Genomic DNA, 21,223 nt, shown 5'->3' with positions numbered 1-21,223 from the left:
AAACGTTCTTTCAGAGATATTGAGCTTCAACATTTTCAAGAATCCACACGCTATGAAATATTGGCGTATCCGCAGAACTCAAGGACCATGACCGACACCGGGTGTCTTAAATGTGTCACCCTGTCAGCCGCCAAAACGTCTCACTAGACCTCACTCTTTCTCAAAGAAGGACGATAATACACTACGAAGCCGGTGGACTCAAAAGACCAGCAAGTCGGCGGTGGAGTGTCACGGAACAAACATCGTATGATGCAACACCCATAAACGCACAATTAAGCAAAATATTTTCTGCAGCATCAGTTAGCTTGAACTGATTTATTCGACAATCCCCAAAAGCAGTGAAGTTTGCACGTTGTTCAAATCGTAGATAAAAACAAAATACAATGATTTGCAAATTCTTTTCAACCTATATTCAATTGAATAGACTGCAAATGCAAGATGTTTAAAGTTCGAACTGGAAATTGTTTTTATTTTTTGCAAATATTAGCTCATTTGGGATTTGATGCATGCAACATGTTTCAAAAAAGCTGGCACAAGTGGCAAAAAAGACTGAGAAAATTGAGGAATGCTCATCAAACACTTATTTGGAAAACGCCACAGGTGAACAGGCGAATTGGGAACAGGTGGGTGCCATGATTGGGTATGAAAGCAGCTACCATGAAATGCTCAGTCATTCACAAACAAGGATGGGGCGAGGGTCATCACTTTGTGAACAAATGACTGAGCAAATTGTCGAACAGTTTAAGAACAACATTTCTCAACGAGCTGTTGTAAGGCATTTAGGGATTTCACCATCTAAGGTCTGTAATATCATCAAAAGGTTCAGAGAAGCTGGAGAAATCACTGCACGTAACATTGAATGCCTGTGACCTTGGATCCCTCAGGCGGTACTGCATCAAAAAGCGACATCAGTGTGTAAAGGATATCACCACATGGGCTCAGGAACACTTCAGAAAACCACTGTCTGTAACTACAGTTTGTCGCTACATCTGTAAGTGCAAGTTAAAACTCTACTACGCAAAACGAAAGCCATTTATCAACAACACCCAGAAACGCTGCCGACTCTGCTGGGCCCGAGCTCATGGTGTATTGCTAAGATGGACTGATGCAAAGTGGAAAAGTGTTCCGTGGTCTGACAAGTCCACATTTCAAATTATTTTTGTAAACTGTGGACGTTGTGTCCTCCGGAACAGAAAGGAAAGGAACCATCCGGATTGTTCCAGGCGCAAAGTTGAAAAGCCAGCATCTGTGATGGTATGGGGGTGTATTAGTGCCCAAGACATGGGTAACTTACACATCTGTGAAGGCGCCATTAATGCTGAAAGGTACATACAGGTTTTGGAGCAACATATGTTACCATCCAAGCAAGACAATGCCACGCCACGTGTTACAACAGCGTGGCTTCATAGTAAAAGAGTGCGGGTACTAGACTGGCCTGGCTGTAGTCCAGACCTGACTCCCATTGAAAATGTGTGGCGCATTATGAAGCGTAACATTTGTCTCTGAAGACCCCGGACTGTAGAACAACTTAAGCTGTACATCAAGCAAGAATGGGAAAGAATTCCACCTGAAAAGCTTCAAAAATTAGTCTCCTCAGTTCCCAAACGTTTACTGAGTGTTGTTAAAAGGAAAGGCCATGTAACACAGTGGTAAAAATGCGCCTGTGCCAACTTTTTTGCAATTTGCTGCTGCCATTAAATTCTAAGTTAATGATTATTTGAAAAAAAAAAAAAGTTTCTCTAACCTTTTTAGCTAACTTTACGCCTCAGAGTCCTATTACTTGGCACTTGGCACATCCTAACTGTTAGCATGTGTCAAATAACAAATGATTGTGTCTCTTGAGTATGATTATGACTCTTGAGGTGTATGCCGGTGTAATTAGCAAAAAAACAACAACTAATAGCACATGTCAAATACTAAACATAAAGTATTCTTCACCACTATTCTGATCTATTCATCATTTTTCTTACCCCATTGAAATGAATGTTTTTTTTTCAAAGGATTTTCAACACACACTTACTCAACACTTTTCCAAATGATTTAAAATATATATATATATATATATATATTATTGTGAATCTTATCTGCACTCTGGAGAGAGTATTCCATCATAATTCCGTCGTTCACCGGCTGATCAATGACAATAAAGACTATTCTGTTCTATTCCGATGGTTGCGGTGGCCCGATCCGATATTAATATCGGATATTTGTGTGATATCCTTGTTTTTCTGCGATGGAGTGAACATGCAAACTTCAAAGCGCGATTTGGAGAGGTACGACTGCACAACCTAATATGAAAAACACACTGGGACGATACTCGACATTAAAGGTAGAAATCTTTGGGCACCTCAGGATTCAATTCGATTCCGATTTTTGGGGTGACGATTCAATTCAGAATGGATTCTCGATTCAACTTGTGTCTTGGAATATATTATTTGGTATTTGAATTGTAATGACGTATTTTCAAAAAAGGGTTCAGTTTACAATAGCTCCTCTTGACTGCTTGCTTACAATTTACGAGTGCTGGCGTAATCTTTTTTTTTTTTAATGTTATTTAGATATCAAATACAATACTAAATAAAGGAAAGCCAAAAATTAATAAGATCAAAAGTTTTAATAATACTAAAAATATCAATAATAGTTGAAAAAAAAATAGCAAAAAAAATCATTGTAAACCCAACATTTTTTTTCTATTTATTTTCGAAAATTAGCAATCGGTTTGTGGTCGGATTAAACAAAAATTGAAATTTCGAAGTGAATACATTTTTTTGAGCACCCATACTCGACATAGACCAAAGAAGCTTGAAATGTGTATTTTAACATCCCTAACTGTCATAAAAATGTATCAATAAGCCCACCTCTGCACAGTAAAAGTATAGAAAACAACAACAAATGTGTATAACTGTGTATTTAAGCTGTTAAAGGACTAAGTTTAGGGCAATAAAGACTTGATTGTCAATTTCTTCCAATGATGTTTTTGCACAGCAGTTCATACTATTCCCTTTCTCCAGCGTTTTTGTTCATAAGTCAGACGTAGGCTTACTTTTGCTTTGGCTGTAGACGCTGTCATCTGGCCAAGAGTAGGCTGGCGACATTTTAAACAAGCGATGTGAAAAAACACCTGCTCAATAAATGATCTTACGCATAAAAAGATTTAGACAACGTTCACACTGAAGGGTCGGATGTCCAATTCAAACTTTTTTGTCAGAGCCGATGATTTTAGTGGCCGTTTACATTACCCCCAAAAAATGTGATTTCTAATGTGAATGCAATCTGACCCGCTTGCCGACATGACGTCATGTTGTCACACGCGATGCAGCTTTTACAGACGTAAAAATGACTTCTACTCTAGTCGGTCTCAGTACTGGCGTATTTGTGGTAATTTCAAGGATTTTGTGAAATCACAGTCAACATTTTCTGAACCAAATTATTGCGCATAGAAGATGTTGAAGGAAAAGGACAAATATTTTGGCTCTGGCATATTTACGGGGTAATTTTATTCGATGTCGATCGTAGACGAGTGGTGGAACTTTCACGTGAGTTCCTAAAACATGTTATTTTCACCTCTTCTCTGCTCCGTTGTCAACTATTTATTTTGTAACGGTCTATTTTGGCCAATAATTATGACGCTTGACGCTTTTTGATGACGTTCTGGTCGGATGAATGCGACCTGAGCGCTGGAGCGTTCACATTTACGACGCATTGCATATATATCCAATTTATTTACACATACGAAAGAGTCCTGGGTCGGATATATGAACAATTCAAAGTTGCACTGTTCACACTGACATGAAAAAATCTGATACAGGTCGCAAATGGGCAAAAAAAATCGGAATTGACCTGCAGTGTAAACAAGGCTTTAGTCTTACCTACAATTAGAAGGGTCGAGTTAATCCATCCGGATGCTCATGGAGATGAAATCTGAAATACTGTACGCTGGAGTCCCGTGTGATGTCAGTTCAACGACCAAGTTTTTGTGCAAATTTTCATTCCTATCATGCACATTTGATTATAGAACATTTCTCTAAGTGTGTGTACAGAGCATAGAAACACACATGCAGTATTATGTCTATACTTTTTGCATGTAGAGGTCTGTGCTCTGACGCTATTTCCGATACCTTTGTTTTGATCTCTAGAAAAAGTACCGTGACTTCCGCCTTCAAGGGGTCCTGGACTCCACGTTAAACAGTAAGATGTATGAAACCGTCAGAAATCGTCTAACCTTGGAAGAAGCCACTGCCTCTGTGAGAGAGGGAGGGATGCAAGGCATTTCCATGAAAGACAGCGACGAAGAAGGCACTGATAACTGAATCGAGAATGTCAAAGCAGTTCAGCGATATCACTGCCTGAAAAATATTTTCTTTTCTGTCCTTGTAAGATGTTCATGTTTATGTCAGAATGAACACTAAGGGGATGTATTTTGTGTTTTAAAGCACTCCAAATAAGCAGAATAACAGAAATCTTCATAGTCGTAAGAATTAGTGGGGTTAGTATGGTGGATTCGATATCAGCAAAAAAAACTAATATGGAAGTAAATGGGCTTGCATGTAAAATGTGTGATATCATGTCCGATACAAGCAGTCCCTCAGCGTGTTTACTTGTGCAGAGCTGGACAGACAGTTAACATCTAAATGTCCTCCAATAAGCACACAAGGTTGGTCTTTTCTTCTATTTTAGTCAAGTCATTTACAAAAGGTAAACATGGTAAACTAGAGGCTACTAGGAGCTTGCAGCTACACAACAGCCAAGCATACAAGAGCACACAAGCTAGACGTGAATAATGTATCCTTTGTTGAACAATATTGCAGGCTAAAAGAGCACATTTGTCAATACAAACAAGTATCAAATATAATTGCATATTAGCTACACATACAAAGCAAATTAGAAAGTATCCAGTAACAAACGTGTTTGCATAATTCAACTTACTGTGGTATGAGCTTCACTTAATTGTGGCCACTAGGTGTCGCTAAATACAGCATAAGTTCATTCCAGATGGTTAATAATAGATAGGTTAGTGTTCTTCTTACCTACCATTGTTCTCTGTTTGACTAATTTCATTTAATCAAACCTTTTCTAACCTTCCACACTACAAAACAATACAAGTATGTATGATTTGCGCTGATATTGTAGCGCATCAATACCGGTATTGGCCAATACTAAAGGCTCTAATATTGGTATTGTATCAGAATAGGGACACTCCTAATAAGAATCGTGGTTAAAAGTGCGGACGACTTCAACATGAGAAAAGTCGAAGTTTAAGATCAACTGAGCAGAAGATGTTTTTTTGTGTGTATTTCAACTTCCAAATGTTCTCATGCAATATGTTTGACGTTTCAGGAGCTCAGACTGTACGGACTGAGCAGCTAATGCATGTTGTGTTTACTGAAGGGGTGAGCATCGCCTCCATGTTTTGTTTTGGTTTTTGTTGTTAGGGGTCCTCATCATTTTGAAACCACCTAAAATTGTCCTCCCAGACCAGACGAGATGGCTCACGTTCGTTGGTGTTGTTGTTGCTAATGAGCTTGTAAGCTGCCATGTTTGTAACTGCTGACACTTTCACTCTTTCACAGCCATTCGAACCGCGCTGCACCGCGGCTCGATTCCTCCTCCCTGCGCTGCTCTGCGCTCACACAGCATTTGTGCTTCTGCCCGTTTGCTTGTGCCCTCACATGTACAATTCTCCAAAATGCACTCATTATTCCAAGTCACTTTGTCCGTTTTTGTTGCGCAACTTTTTTCAACACAATCGCGAAAGTGGACAGTTGGCAAGGAGCGTTTCTCGTTCCAGTAGGGATGGGCGATTTTTAGGTATCAATCCAATACAGAGTAAATACAGGGCGAATACCGATACTTTTGACTTGAAACGTCACCGTCATTTAATCATTTTGTGTTGAGTTGGTTGGTTATGGCAAATCAAATGTTTGGTAACACTTTAGTATTGGGAACATATTCTAAGTAATAAAGACTTAATTTAGAGTTATTTGTTTAGGGTTAGGGTTAGAGGGTTAGGGTTGAAGGGTTAGGGCTAGAGCAGGGGTGGGCAATTAATTTTTACCGGGGGCCGCATGAGCAACCCGAGCACTGCTGGAAGGCCACACCGACAATATTTCAATTAAATTTTGCTCAATATTATTTTTTATATATACCGTAAGATAAATAATAATAATAATAATAATAATAATAATAAAAATTAATAATTAATAATAATAATAATACTTTCATTTAACCTAACTTAACTTTATACCAAAAGCACTGCTTTGGAAATCATTTGTATCCCTTTCAGAGATCACATTTAGATCCCCTCAAACATCCTCATGTTGCACAATGAAATGAAAGCATAGGATGAAGTGTGCATTCCTGTAACTTTCTCTAGTAACAGCATTCCATGATTAATATCAATAAATTAACATTAATAATAAATGACAGTAAAATAAGCACACGTATGACTGAGGAGTCATAGTGTAACTTTGTGTGCTATTTGAGGTGTCCGACTTTTTGTGTGGCCATAAACGCACCAGTGGTTTGGTGCTATGCGTGTTGGTGACAGATGACAAGTTGGTTTTGGCCTGGTTTGTACGGCAGAAAATGACTAGTTTTTCGAGATAGAAGTTTTTTACTCATGTTTTTGGTGTGGTTATGGCCGAATATAAACAGTTTTGCTCAATAAAGTGATCGATATAATTCCTGTCCTCGAAGCATCTCGATAGACGTTACAATAACTGAACAGTGTTCAATTGAACGGTGTTGACGAACACCGTTAGGGCCGCTTGTTGTCACTGTCACTCAAAGTTGCATTGCACAATTACACAGAATAAATGTGTTTATTTTGTTTAGAATTCAGATGGGATTTGATTTGGTGCGCGGCATATATTTGCTGTGCGCAGAGGACTCTTGAGCAGTGCGCAATTGCGCAGGCGCGCACCTTAGAGGGAACGTTGCTTGGCAGTCCATGTCTTGTTGAAAACACGCCATTCGTCATCAACTTTTGTCTTTTTAGCGTCTCGGGTGTATACCGTGCATCACTTGTCGCTGTGCACCTTCACTCACAGGTTACACACGGACATACGCACATAAATAACACTTTTCAAAATAAAAGCAGCACTGTTGTATTGCGCGCACGACATAGATGTTTTTTCAACTTTATTTTGTAATTTGTGATTGCAGCTGTTCACATTCACTCACAATCACGCACGTGCATACGTCTACACGGAAGTAATACAAATAACGCTTTTCAAAACAAAAGCAGCACCGTTGTATTGCACACTCGACATAGATACTTTTTAAAATGTATTTTGTAATTTATGATTGGCCTCACGCGGGCCAGACAGGTACGCACAAAGGGCCGGATGTGGCCAGCGGGCCGCAGAATGCCCAGGTCTGGGCTAGAGGGTAAGGGTTGGAGGGTTAGGGTTGAGGTTAGGGTTAGGGTTAGAGGGTTAGGGTTAGGGTTATAATAAGGCCATGCAGAATAAGGCATTACTAAGTACTTAATAATGACTAATTAAGAGCCAATATTTTACTAATTTGCATGTTAATAAGCAACTAATTAATGGTGAATATGTGTGTTCCCCATACTAAAGTGTTACCAAATGAGTTTTTTTAAAATAATTAAATCCTTTATAAAACAGGGTAATATTAATAATTCCCTTATTCTATACTACACACAGTTGTTTGAGGAAAAAGGTCACTATTGCAAAAAGAAAAATAAGAAAAATGTCAAATACTTTTTTGCGAAAAAAAGAACACCAGTAGAGTAGGAAGGGAAGGGGAGTGGGCAGCACACTCTTGGCATTCTCTCGATGAGCTTCAAGAGGTAGTCCCCCGAAATGGTTTTCACTTCACAGGTGTGCTTGAAGCTCTTCGAGAGAATGCCAAGAGTGTGCAAAGCAGTAATCAGAGCAAAGGGTGGCTATTTTGAAGAAACTAGAATATAAAACATGTTTTCGGTTATTTCACCTTTTGTTGTTAAGTACATAACTCCACATGTGTTCATTCATAGTTTTGATGCTTCCAGTCACAATCTACAATGTAAATAGTCATGAACATAAAGAAAACCCATTGAATAAGGAGAAGGTGTGTCCAAACTTTTGGCCTAATCTGCTAATTATGACCGACTCAACAAAGCGCCTCTAAACAATATTTATTATGATAAACCATAAAGGTGACCGCATGCAAAAGTGATGATGTTCATTAAAAAATTTTTTTAACACATCATAGAAATGAATGTTCCAATGTCGGACAAGGAAATTGTTTCAATACATTGATATTACCTTATGAATTGAATTCACATCAACATCTTCTGGCATATGGATATTGTTTGGATGGGGGAAATATTCAGTTTTTACATATTCAAATTCTCAAAAGCTTGTTTGAATGACACAAGCATTCAAGTCATTAAAGGAAAAAGTGTACGAATGTATAACATTTTTACAATACAATACAAATGTCAAAGTATAGTAAAGTACACAGTAAAAAGAAAAATCTGTAGATTTTGCAGTTTAAAAAAAATGACAGCTCAGTCGACAAAATGTTATAACATTTCGGGTGGTTTTACACCAAATTTCTGTAAATTGTGAAGCAGTTCCACTGTTACTTTTACGGTAAATATCTGGCGACTGTGCTTCCATTTTTTTATCATAAAATTTACGGTGGTTTTTACACCAAATTACTGAAAATTGTAAAATGGTACCACTGTTATTTTTATGGTAAATGTCTGATGACCGAGCTTCCATTTTTATCGTAAAATTCATGGTGGTTTTTGCACCAAATTACTGAAAATTGTAAAACGGTACCACTGTTATTTCTACGGTAAAATCCTGACGACTGAACTTCCTTTTTTTTAATGTGAAATTGACTGCCTTGTTTTCTGTTTTACAGTGCAATACTGTAATTGGAGAAATACTGTACCACTTTTATTTTTACAAAAAAAATTCTGGCGAGTGATTTGCTGGGTTTTTTTGCGGTAAAATCTCCAGACTTTTTTTTTTATCGTGTACGAGCATGTACCAATCATCACTTGTTCACCAGATAGTAAAGTTACTTCCTAATGTAGTTTTTGCAATATTTGCTTTTATATTAACATTTTGTTCATATTTTTTGTTTTAAACCACATTTTATTTTAATGCTCAAATGTTGTGCATTTATTTGCAACATTCCTTCATGCAGCAGGGAATGACTGAATGTTAGTTTTTCTAAAGGATAGTGAGGAAATGTGTACTCTTTTTGCCTAAGTGTTTCTTTCCTGTGAAAGTGCTGCATGTTCTCGGTGTTCACTTTCCAAATGTTCTTGCTGCGTTAAGTGACGCTCATCCTTCTTCTGACTCCTTCTGGCACAAAAAGCATTTTAATAAATGTGAATTGCAAACATGGAAGGAATTTCTTGCCTCAGTGTTGCTTTTGTTTTGTGACTTGAAACATGTAAAGTTGATGACAGTTTTCCGGACTATAAGGTGCACTTAAAATCATTTTTTTTCTTCTCAAAACTTGACAGTGCGCCTTATGACCTGGTGCGCCTAATGTAAGGAATAATTTTTGTTGAGCTTACCCACCTCGAAGCTATTTTTTTATTTGGTACATGGTGTAATGATAAGTGTGACCAGTAGATGGCAGTCAAACATAAGAGATGCGTGTAGACTGCACTATAATGGATCTCAAGTAAAAAACACCAATATTTTAAATGTTCCATTGAAAATATAGAACATTACACGCGGCGCTCAAAAATCTATCAAAATGTTTTTGTACGACTTTGTTAAGCTATGAAGCCGCACCACTTGGTGGATTGTTGGGGCATTCAACATACAAGTATTATTATGGTGTGTGTATAATGTAAGACATATTAGTTGGCGTTTTGTTTCGCAATATTATGCAAAAGCAACTTTTCTTACCTTCTGGTACCTGCTGATCTGTATTTGGGATCTGCGTAAGACCTGAAAATTCGCGAGCGTCCGCCTTTGTAGTCCATGACGACAACGTAGTCGATAAGCTTCTTCTTTTTCTCTGTCTTCTTGTTCATCCTCCGCTGTTGCCATTTCTAATATAAAGTAGTGTGAAGTTCTTACTTATAAAAACATACCGGTGTAGTGAGTTTACTTTATTCACCCAAGGAACTTTAGTTATTAGAGTTCCGGTCGGACGGTTTTTCACGGGGCACATTTCCGGTGTGGTTGTTTCCGGATGAGGAGATGCTGCTCCGTTATTGATTTAAGTAAAGTCTGAATGTCATTACAACAGTTAGCTCCATCTTTTGACGCTTCTTCCACTCCCGTCCTTGCACGCTACACCGCTACAACAAAGATGACGGGGAGAAGACGCTACCGAAGGTGAGCCACGTAAATAAGACCGTCCACAAAACGGCGTATCCGAGCGACTGTCAGAAAGTGACTTGAAGATGATCTGTAAAACATAATCTATGCAACATTTTGACCAAACAACCACCATTACATGTTATGTAGACCACAAGGAAGTATTTTCAATTTAGAAAACAAAAATAATAATATGACTCCTTTAATGCGCCCTATAAGCCGGTGCGCCTAATATATGAAAAAAGATCAGAAATTGACCATTAATCGGCAGTGCGCCTTATAATTTGGTGCGCCCTATGGTCCGGAAAATACGGTACATCCTAATATGCCTAAATTGTCATTTAAAAATATATATATTTTATAATCTTAGATATATGTCATACAGCAGCAGCTTTTGATTAAGAATTGATTCTTAATCGAATCCATCCATTTTCTACCGCTTGTCCCTTTTGAGGTCGCGGGGGGGTGCTGGAGCCTATCTCAGCTGCATTCGGGCAGAAGGCGGGTACACCCTGGACAAGTCGCCACCTCATCTCAGGGCCAACACAGATAGACTACTTCAAGAATCAGAATCAAGGATTACATCCCTACTAAATTGAGGTACTAAGCAGAAGTTTATTTGAAGCGATTTTTATACTTAAAAAAAAAAATCTAACTTAAATTGAATTTGATGCATGTTTTGTACTAAAACGAATTCATGTCAAATACATTGTTCAATAATTTATTTTTGAGTACAAAATAACACATTTTACTGCATTACGACTAGTGACCTCAAAAAGCAGCAGACAGTGTGCAGGTAAACGGGTATTTCATGTACAAAAGTCCAAAATACAAACTGGAGTGCAGCGGGGTGAATGCACAGAAAACACAGCGACGCTGTGTATGAAAGAAGTAGCTGACAGAGAACTAATAACAAACAAAAGTAGTAAAGCAAGATTGAAGTGTCAACGAACCCTGCTGGTGACTCCAAACACAATCATCCCGCACCAACAAAGAAACTGGCTTAAATAGTGCCCAGGTGATAATTAGCAGCGGGTGAAAAACACAAAAGCAGCAGTGTGTAGCCAGCGAAGGCACAACACAAACAGAACAGGAAATGGCAGCAAAATGAGAGCTCAAAAAAGGAAGTGAACCAAAACTACAGAAAAAAACACCCAAAAACTAGATACAAATGGCCTGACCTAACATATCGTAACGACAGCCTTATAAACCAGACAAACACTTTGCACTACAAGAGACAGTGACAATTTCCAGGGACATTTGCCACTAAATAATCAGTGATTGAGCAGGAAAGGGCTAGGATTATGTTTGCGGTTAAATTTCATATGAAGCGCCCTGTCATTCATGAATTAGTATTAATTTACATGTGCTTATTTACCAAAACGGATGCACCCGGGGCCCTTCGATCTGCATATGTGCGGCCCTGCCAACAGGAACGGGGACACCGGGGGAAGTTGTGTGCAACAAATACATTTTTGTTAATCCGCCACCCTTGGCCCCGTCCACGGCCCATGAGCAGCATTTTCTTAAGAAAATTCAGAGATTAATGCGGATTAAAGCATCCGTCGTCTTGAGAGTTGATATTACCGTCCAGAAGGAGATCAAATCAACAATAAGCAAAATCAAATCAAGGCTCAAGATGGAAGCTGAAAGCAGAGTAAGGGGGATTAGTCATAACATAGTCCCAAATTAAAAGAAGAAAGGATTTTTTTTTTTTTATGATTTTACTCCTGATGGGGGTTGGGTGAGTGTCCTATTTCTTCAATAGATGAGAGAAATAAGAAATGTTGTATAAATGATTACAATAAATGTGAATGTACTTTATTTGGGGCGGCATGGCGTAGTGGGTAGAGCGCCCGTGTCAGAAACCTGAGGGTTGCAGGTTCGCTCCCCGCCTCTTACCATGCCGTTGTGTCCTTGGGCAGGACACTTCACCCTTGCCCCCGGTGCCACTCACACCGGTGAATGAATATTGAATGAATGATAGGTGGTGGTCGGAGGGGCCGTAGGCGTAAATTGGCAGCCACGCTTCCGTCAGTCTACCCCAGGGCAGCTGTGGCTACGAAAGTAGCTTACCACCACCAGGTGTGAATGAATGATGGGTTTTTAACATGTAAAGCGACTTTGGGTACTTAGAAAAGCGCCCAGGTATTATTATTATTATTATAAAGGCTCATTTATGTCCTGGTCAGCACAGCATCCAGGAGACATTTCTAAACAAATATTTATCATGTGACGGCTATTAGTTTATTATCATTTTTTATTTTATTGTCTATAAAAAAGTTAAAGTTAAAGTACCAATGATTGTCACGCACACACTAGGTGTGGCGAAATTATTCTCTGCATTTGACCCATCACCCTTGATCACCCCCTGGGAGGTGAAGGGAGCAGTGGGCGGCAGCGGTGGCCGCGCCCGGGAATCATTTTTGGTGATTTAACCCCCAATTCCAACCCTTGATGCTGAGTGCCAAGCAGGGAGGTAATGGGTCCCATTTTTATAAAGGTCATTAGTTTTGATTTATTATAATGTATTATTTTTATGTATCATCTGAAGTCATTTTTTCTTTTATCATATATTTTTTCTTTTTATTAATAATTGTATTGTATTGATTATAAAATTCCATTAAATATTATTATTACTATTATTATTATTAGTGTGTGAATGTTGTCTGTCTATTTGTGTTGGCCCTGTGATGAGGCGGCGACTTGTCCAGGGTGCACACCGCCTGCCGCCCGGATGCAGCTGGGATAGGCTCCAGCACCCCCGAGAGGGACAAGCGGTAGACAAATGGATGGATGGATTAATATTGTTAATTTTACTTAATAATATTATTTTTTATTTATTTTTCATTGTTTTATTTGTATTCTATTTATATTAAAATTGTATTAATTGTATTTATTATTACTATTACTTATTATTTTTATTTATTTTATCACAGTTTTTATTATATATTTTTTGTTGTTTTTTTGATTTTGTAATATATACTGCATATTATTGTTTAAATTAGTTTTATCATTTCTTTTCTTCATTTATCATGTGACAGCTATCATTTATCTATCATTTCTTATTATGTATTTTTTAAATCATATTTATACTAAAAATGCATGATTTTTTATTCATTATTAGAGTTGTTATTTTCATTGTGACAGTTGAGAATAATATTCCAAAACTTCTTCTCTTTGTAAAGTCCAAATTCAGTAAATATGTTTGTTTTCCTGGGAAATAAAGGACGTTACCACTCGTGTGTGAAGTAGAAAAAAGACAGGAAGTGATCCTTTTCATTTTCAATATACTTTGAGGATTACGAAGTGCGAGCGTCTCACAAACGTTCCCGTGGGATCAGCAGCGAGCACGAGTCAGAATACAATTGCTTTAATATCCGTGCATATCCAGACATGATTGGGCAATTGTGTGCGAGCGACGACACCCGGGAGGATTAATGGGCTCACAGATTTATTCCAGCGCGGGCTGAGCTGCTTTCCTCTTGAATGTCCAATCATGTGGGGGAATGAGAAATGATAACTTTATGAAAATAAAAGGATCTCCAACTGACCAAAGCCAGACAGCCTCGTGGTCTAACGCTAATATTTCACTTCAATGTGCAAACAAGCCGTTAGCACAAATTGACTCCATCTCCTTGCAGATGAGAAGCGTCATGACAACACAAATGGAGTGTGCACACAATCCCAGCGCCAAATAAATTGGTCTTGGTCTTTCGTTCTAGTCTTCACATTTTTCATTTCTTTTGGAACGCAGAAGTGTGAAAATTGGCGGGGGCATTGGAGGGCAGGTAGATGTCAGGCTCTGAAATGAAGCCAAAGCCTCTTAAATTGCAGCAAAACCTTTTTATGAGCGCCGACAACAAGCCCGCTGATTAAATTCAGATCTTTTCTCATGACAAGCGCAGCTTACAGTTTCAATATTCGAGCGCTGTTTAGAGGTCCTTTACAGTAAAAGCCATATGATCATACTTTGTTAATAATGGAGGTCAAAGGTTAATCCCCTTTTCCACATTTCTATAGGAACACATTTATTGTCTTAGTCAAGGATGATGAAAATTGTTCTCTAAAAACAAATGAAATGACATTTTAAAAACTTTTCGTCCTACCTTTTTTTTTATAACCTGCTCAGTGGCCTTGTGGTTAGAGTAGATCGGTAGGTCGTGAGTTCAAACCCCGGCCGAGTCATACCAAAGACTATAAAAACGGGACCCATTACCTCCCTGCTTGACACTCAGCATCAAATGTTGGAATTGGAAGTTACATCACCAAAAATGATTCCCGAGCACAGCCACAGCCACCGCTGCTGCTCACTGCTCCCCTCACCTCCCAGGGGGTGGAACAAGGGGATGGGTCTAATGCAGAGGGTAATTTCACCACACCTAGTGTGTGTGTGACTATCGTTGGGACTTTAACTTTTAACTTTAAATACCAACTAACACGTGGAAACTTTTATACATTTTGTGTATTAAAGACTCTAAAACTTAAAATTGTTTGAAATACACTCATTTACTAAATCAGTACTACCCGTGGGCACTGGAGGAGGTGCGACAGGCAGCAATGCCAAGCAGGAAATACTACCTACCTGTTCATTAACTGAAGTGTACCTCAGTAATAATCAATATATTTATACTTTTACACTATACTGAAAACATGACAGAGAGAGGAAGAAGAGAAGGACAAGAAAAAGAGAAATAAGAAAAAAGTAAGGAGAACAAGACGAGGAGGAAGAAGATGAAGGAGAAAGAAGAAGAAGCAGAAAGGAGAAGAAGAACAAGAAGAAGAGGAAGAAAAAGAATGAGGAGGAGGAGGAGAAGAAGAAGTGGGGTGGGGGGCTCTTTTGCAACATCATTCACACACTAGGGCCAATTTAGTGTTGCCAATCAACCTATCCCCAGGTGCATGTCTTTGGAGGTGGGAGGAAGCCGGGGTACCCGGATGGAACCCACGCAGTCACAAGGAGAACATCAAACCCTGTGCCACCGTCACGAGCGCTAACCCCTTCTCCACCGTGCTGCCCTCCATATGGCTTCTCTGCCCCCAAATACTGCTCAAAGCCTCTTGTCTACCTCACTGACACACACACACACACACACACACACACACACACACACACACACACACACACACACACACACACACACACACACACACACACACCCACACACACACACACACACACACACTCTTGTATTCGTTACCTTCTTGAGACCTCCAAAAAATGCCTACCTCCTTAAGACCACCCTTTCTAGATATATAAAGATTTGTATTTACAACAATACAACAATATATACATACTACGCAAATATAAAAAAGGTAAGCTTTTGGTTATTTTTTTTTATTTAAAATTTTTTGTTTGTAATTGTTTTTTAATCTTCATTATTTACTTCAAGTTATTACAGTATGTCTCTATATACATATTTATTTTTTTAAATTAATTTTGGCTAAAGGGGGCACAACTTAATTTTCTTACACACTCTTGTTATTACATATGTTGGCCAGAGTGGGAGCACTTCACATTTTTACACGTACTTGTTATTTCATATGTTGACCAGAGGGGAAGCACTTTTAAAACAGCCACAGTCAATTTTAAAAATCACTCTAATTTTGATAGATTTCACCACAAATGAGATCTGTATTTTTTGTTTTTGTAATGTGCTTAAGGCCGATGACAAACGAGTCACGGAGCACAGATGGCCCCTGTGCCGCACTTTGGGAAACCCATCTGTAAAAGCTAACTGTTAATGGCCACTATAGTCTTATACCGTAGTGTATTTGTTCATCCTATGTCACATATAGGACGCAGGTTGTCTTACGTCAGCACCAGATGTTGTTAAAATCAGCTGTTTACCTGGCGGGTTTTTTCGGGGATGAATAGGGAAGTCCTTCTTTAGCTGCTGTCTTATTTTTTCATATATTGCTGACTTTGCACCTGACTTTGGAGCAATGTTCACGGACTCTAGTATTTGGCTCTCTATTAGGTGCAATGGTTTTCCGTATTGGGACCATGATTTATGTCATAACATGTTCACGGTGTTGTGTACTAGGCAAAGGGAAGGAGGCGACACCAAATCAGAACTGCAGTTTAGAAGGTTTATTCAAACCTTTGATGAATGTGTGGGGTGTGTATGCTACCACTAGTGAGTGAATGCGGAGGATGTGTAGAATTAACAATGTGGGATTTACCAGAGGATGTTGTCGGTGCGTGTTGAATGTATCTTTTGTCGAACCCAAGGGGGAAGGCAAAGAGGCAGTCAGTAGGGAGGCAAGCAGTCGGGGGCTAGAGAGGGGACGATGTCCGGGTCCAAGCAGTGGTCGAGGATCGGGGAAGGCAAGCAAAGATCCGGGAGGAGGTCGTGAGGCAAGACACGACCACAGGAGACACTGTGGAAGACACAAAGGACATCAAGACGGGAACGAGGAAAAGCACAAAGAAGGCGAGCAAGGAACGAGGGAGGGGTGCCAGACGTGATGCTTACTCAGGGGAGATCGGCTACATTCTGGCGAAGGTCTCATGGCTTTGCTGGCCTTTTATGCCGCTCCCTCTCGTCAGGTTCAGGTGTGCTGATGCGTGATTGCCTGCAGCCTTGTTGCTGCGTGGCCGTGCTGCGCCCAGCGCGAGCAGGGGCGTGTCCGGGCGAGCAAGCAGGGGAGGAATAGTGACACTCAGTTGCAGGAGAAACAAGGGTTCGAGTCCGCGCCGTGACACACCGGTCCTCATATGGAAGGTACTTTTCCTTGTTTATGTCTCAAGAAGGGTAGAAATACAAGAACACACACACACACACACACACACACACACACACACGCCACTGTTATAGTTGATTACCATTGCAACTGACAAATATGAGTTGTTTCTGTCATGTGATGCATGAATAAAAAGTGTGTCATATCCATAAACATGACACAAAATAGCTCTTGGCAGCCATATTCCAAACGGCCACAAAGAAGCAAACACTGAGAATTTGTATTTATTTCATGCCACGCTAGCATTTTCTTGACAGCTGCTGCTCGTTTTACAACGTTTTGTGGTTACAAACATTCATGAAAAACCTAACTTTGGTCCATATTCACGAAAATATTTAAAGAATATGCGACGTCTCTCTTGTTGGGTTTTTCTTAGTAAATGTGATAACGGCTGATGATGATGATGAATGTGATAAGTTACTGATGTACAAAAAACTACAAGCCACTCATGCACACGCACGCACACACGCACACACACACACACACACACACACACACACACACACACACACACACACACACACACACACACACACACACACACACACACACACACCAGTGACGTGCGATGAGGTTCATGGCTGGTGAGGCACTGACTTCATCACAGTCAGATTTACAAACATATGAACCCTAAAGAGTATCTTATTCACCATTTGATTGGCAGCAGTTAACGGGTTATGTTTAAAAGCTCATACCAGCATTCTTCCGTGCTTGGCACTCAGCATCAAGGGTTGAAATTGGGGGTTAAATCACCAAAAATTATTCCCGGGCGCGGCTCCGCTGCTGCCCACTGCTGCCCACTGCTGCCCACTGCTCCCCTCACCTCCCAGGGGGTGATCAAGGGGATGGGTCAAATGCAGAGGACAAATTTCATTACACCTAGTGTGTGTGTGACAATCATTGGTACTTTAACTTAACTTTAACTTTACACATACAAACTGTAGCCCACAAAAAAGCATATTTGATAAAAAAAAAAACGTTATTATGGTCTTACCTTTACTTATAAATGAAGTCCATGTGCTGCTGTTGTGCTGGATTAATGCACCCCGCCGTAGAATGCACCCCCTGACGGGAGTGTTATATCAACTAAAGCCCACACTTAAACTTTCCACGTGCAAGATTGAATCTATTTAAAAAAGTTATTTAATAGTTAAAGTACCAATGATTGTCACACACGCACTAGGTGTGGTGAAATGTGTCCTCTGCATTTGACCCATCCCCTTGATCACCCCGTGGGAGGTGAGGGGAGCAGTGGGCAGCAGGGGTGCTGCGCCCGGGAATAATTTTTGGTGATTTAACCCCCAATTCCAACCCTTGATGCTGAGTGCCAAGCAGGGAGGTAATGGGTCCCATTTTTATAGTCTTTGGTATGACTCGGCCGGGGTTTGAACTCACAACTTACCGATCTCAGGGCGGACACTCTAACCACTAGGCCACTGAGTAGGTAATAAGAAGCCAAAAAGTGCAAAAACAATAATGTTTGTGTTGGAAGAGTTGTGAATGAATGAAATATGATATCTGTGCTGCAGTCTGCAGGTGTACCTAATGTTGTGGCCCTGCAGTCATTCACAACTCCTCCAACACGAACATTATTGTTATTGCACTTTTTGGCTTCTTATTAAATAACTTTTTTAAATAGATTCAATCTTGCAAGTGTGGGCTTTAGTTGATATAACACTCTCGTCAGGGGGTGCATTCTACGGCGGGGGTGCATTCTCTACCACCAGGAGGCGGGATTACTGCGAGCCTCAGTCAGTGTGTCTTTTGTAGCCGTTTTATGATTGCTCAGCACAAGAAATACTTACACACATACAGTTGTTGACAAAATACACTGTACATTATATACCTCAGCTAACTAAACTATGGAAATGTATAATATAGTTCATATAGCAATACGGTCTCACTGCACAGCAGGCCAGCATTTAGCCGAGTCCGCAATCCATGTTGAGGCACAACGCAGTGACGTGCCTCAACTGGCTGCTGATCACCGCACCGTCTCTTCTCAGTATTTGAACGGCAAATGTGAAAATTCAGCGATTTTTAATAAAAAATAATCTAAAACTGGTGAAGTTAAATGGAAAATAACTTTATAGTATAATCACTGGATACATATAACAATTTAATTAATTGTTTTTCTTTTTAAAAAATGTTTCTTTCCATGATGGCACGTGAGGCCCCGCCTCACCTGCCTCCACTGACTGCACGTCACTGAATATTACTTACTTCACTAATTATTGTTTATTTATTCATTTATCTTTATTATTACTAATGGAGTATATTGTGAATAAATTGAGAACAGGAAGTGAAGAAAAGTTTTAGCAACTGTTATGTAAAGGAAAAGGGTTAGGATTAAATAAGTTATGCTTCTTCCTACTCCTTTTTGAACATGTTGAATAGAGAAACTGGAAATTGTGAAGTATCATGTTGTATGCATGCATGTTCCAAATAAACACAAAAACAAACAAACTCACATTGGTGTGACCTGTAAGTGAGTGGTGTTCAAAAACAATGCGTAGCAGGAGCAGTAATTTTTTGCACCTATTTTTTTACATGTGTCACATTCTTTCACACAACTTTCATTCAATGAAACATTGTTAATGGATTATGACAAATATACCTTGTTCATAAAAATCATGTATAGGAAAAAAAGATGCATTGATCATCTCGATAATCGTTTATTAATCGAATCGTGGCATCCCAACTTTTAATCAAGTTAATTCGGGATGATGCAACTCCAACTTGCACTGTACAACAAAACAATATATTTAGGGTAGATTTTTTTTCACGGTAAGACATTTACTGTAAAATTGATGGTGTTTTTTATGCCAAATTACTGAAAATTCAAAATTGCTTAATTTTTATTTTACAGTAAATTTTTGGCAACCGAGCTGCCACCTTTTTCAATGGAAAATCTACAGATTTTGTATTAATTCTTCTTTTTTTTTTTTTACAGTGAATTACTGGAAATGGAAAAACGGTACTAGATTAAGTTTCACAATAAAGTTGTGGCAACTGAGCTGCCAGTTTGTTCCCGTAAAGTCTACAGTTTTTTTTTTACATTACAACAATGTAAATGGAAAACAACGGTACCATTGTTATATTTGCGGTAAAATTCTGGCGACTGAGCTGCCAGGTAGTTTTTGTTTAGTTTTTTTTACCATAAAATCTATGGTCATTATCACAGTGCATTACTATAAATGGAAAAACAATAAAATTCTGGCGACTGACCTGCTAGTGTTTTTTTACCGTAACATCGACTGACTTTTTTCCAATGAGGAATAACATTTGAAACAGCAATACAAATGTGCATGGTCCAGTCGACAGAATTGTTGAGATAAAAAGACAATATTATTCATGAATATCCAATCATTGTCAAATGGTTGGATGTTCAAATAAATATGTGCGTCTTCTGTCATATTCTATCTGCATGTTCCTTCATATCTGCTTTACAATTTGAGCAAAATCAAAAGGTAGAGGAAATGAACGCTCATTGCAAGAAAATTATCTTCTCACTAGCACTTTCTCATTTTCTCTGTTTTCCTTTTTCCTCGGTTTAACGTGAGTGAAAGTTGTCACCAAGGCTCCAAAGTGTGAGCACAGCTGTCTGTCAATTCCTGTGACGAAATTCCTTAGCACCTTGATATCTAACCAGCATGCTTAGACATTTAGTGGACATCCCATATAGATGTAATGTAAGTTATATTTCATAACATGTTATTAATTAATTAGCATGTATAAAGTAACAAGGTGAGTAAATTATTTACCACAGCTACACAAAGTCTACTTACTCTTTGCTGGTGACTTCACAAAACACACTGTGATATGCAGCAATCCCAGTCTCGACAAGTGTAACACTTTTTAGCATACAAATACATGTTTACATTATTTGGTTTACAAATAAATGTTTAACTTCTTTGGTTTACAAATACATGTTTAACTTCATGGTTTACAAATACATGTTGAATTTATTTGGTTTACAAATACATGTTTAACTTCATGGTTTACAAATACATGTTTACATTATTTGGTTTACAAATAAATGTTTAACTTCTTTGGTTTACAAATACATGTTTAACTTCATGGTTTACAAATACATGTTGAATTTATTTGGTTTACAAATACATGTTTAACTTATTTAGTTAACAAATACATGTTTAAGTTTTTTGGTTTACAAA

At 38.9% G+C, this 21,223-nt stretch overlaps 1 protein-coding gene across 4 annotated transcripts in view; it reads left to right on the top strand.

The window, feature by feature from the left end:
* LOC133647083 (calcium-dependent secretion activator 1) overlaps positions 1-6,000 on the top strand; it is a 316,166-nt gene extending 310,166 nt beyond the window's left edge. For all 4 annotated transcript variants that reach the window (XM_062043190.1, XM_062043199.1, XM_062043182.1 and 1 more), the window contains one exon: positions 4,137-6,000. In XM_062043190.1, the coding sequence (XP_061899174.1) occupies positions 4,137-4,310 (174 nt within the window). In that variant the 3' untranslated portion in view covers positions 4,311-6,000. The remainder of the gene's footprint in view (positions 1-4,136) is intronic.
* Positions 6,001-21,223: the final 15,223 nt, after the last annotated feature.

The sequence above is a fragment of the Entelurus aequoreus genome, linkage group LG01 (assembly GCF_033978785.1).
Source record: "Entelurus aequoreus isolate RoL-2023_Sb linkage group LG01, RoL_Eaeq_v1.1, whole genome shotgun sequence".
NCBI lineage: Eukaryota > Metazoa > Chordata > Actinopteri > Syngnathiformes > Syngnathidae > Entelurus > Entelurus aequoreus.
The sequence above is the reverse complement of the archived record's forward strand: the minus strand, read 5'-3'. Positions and strand labels throughout refer to the sequence as shown.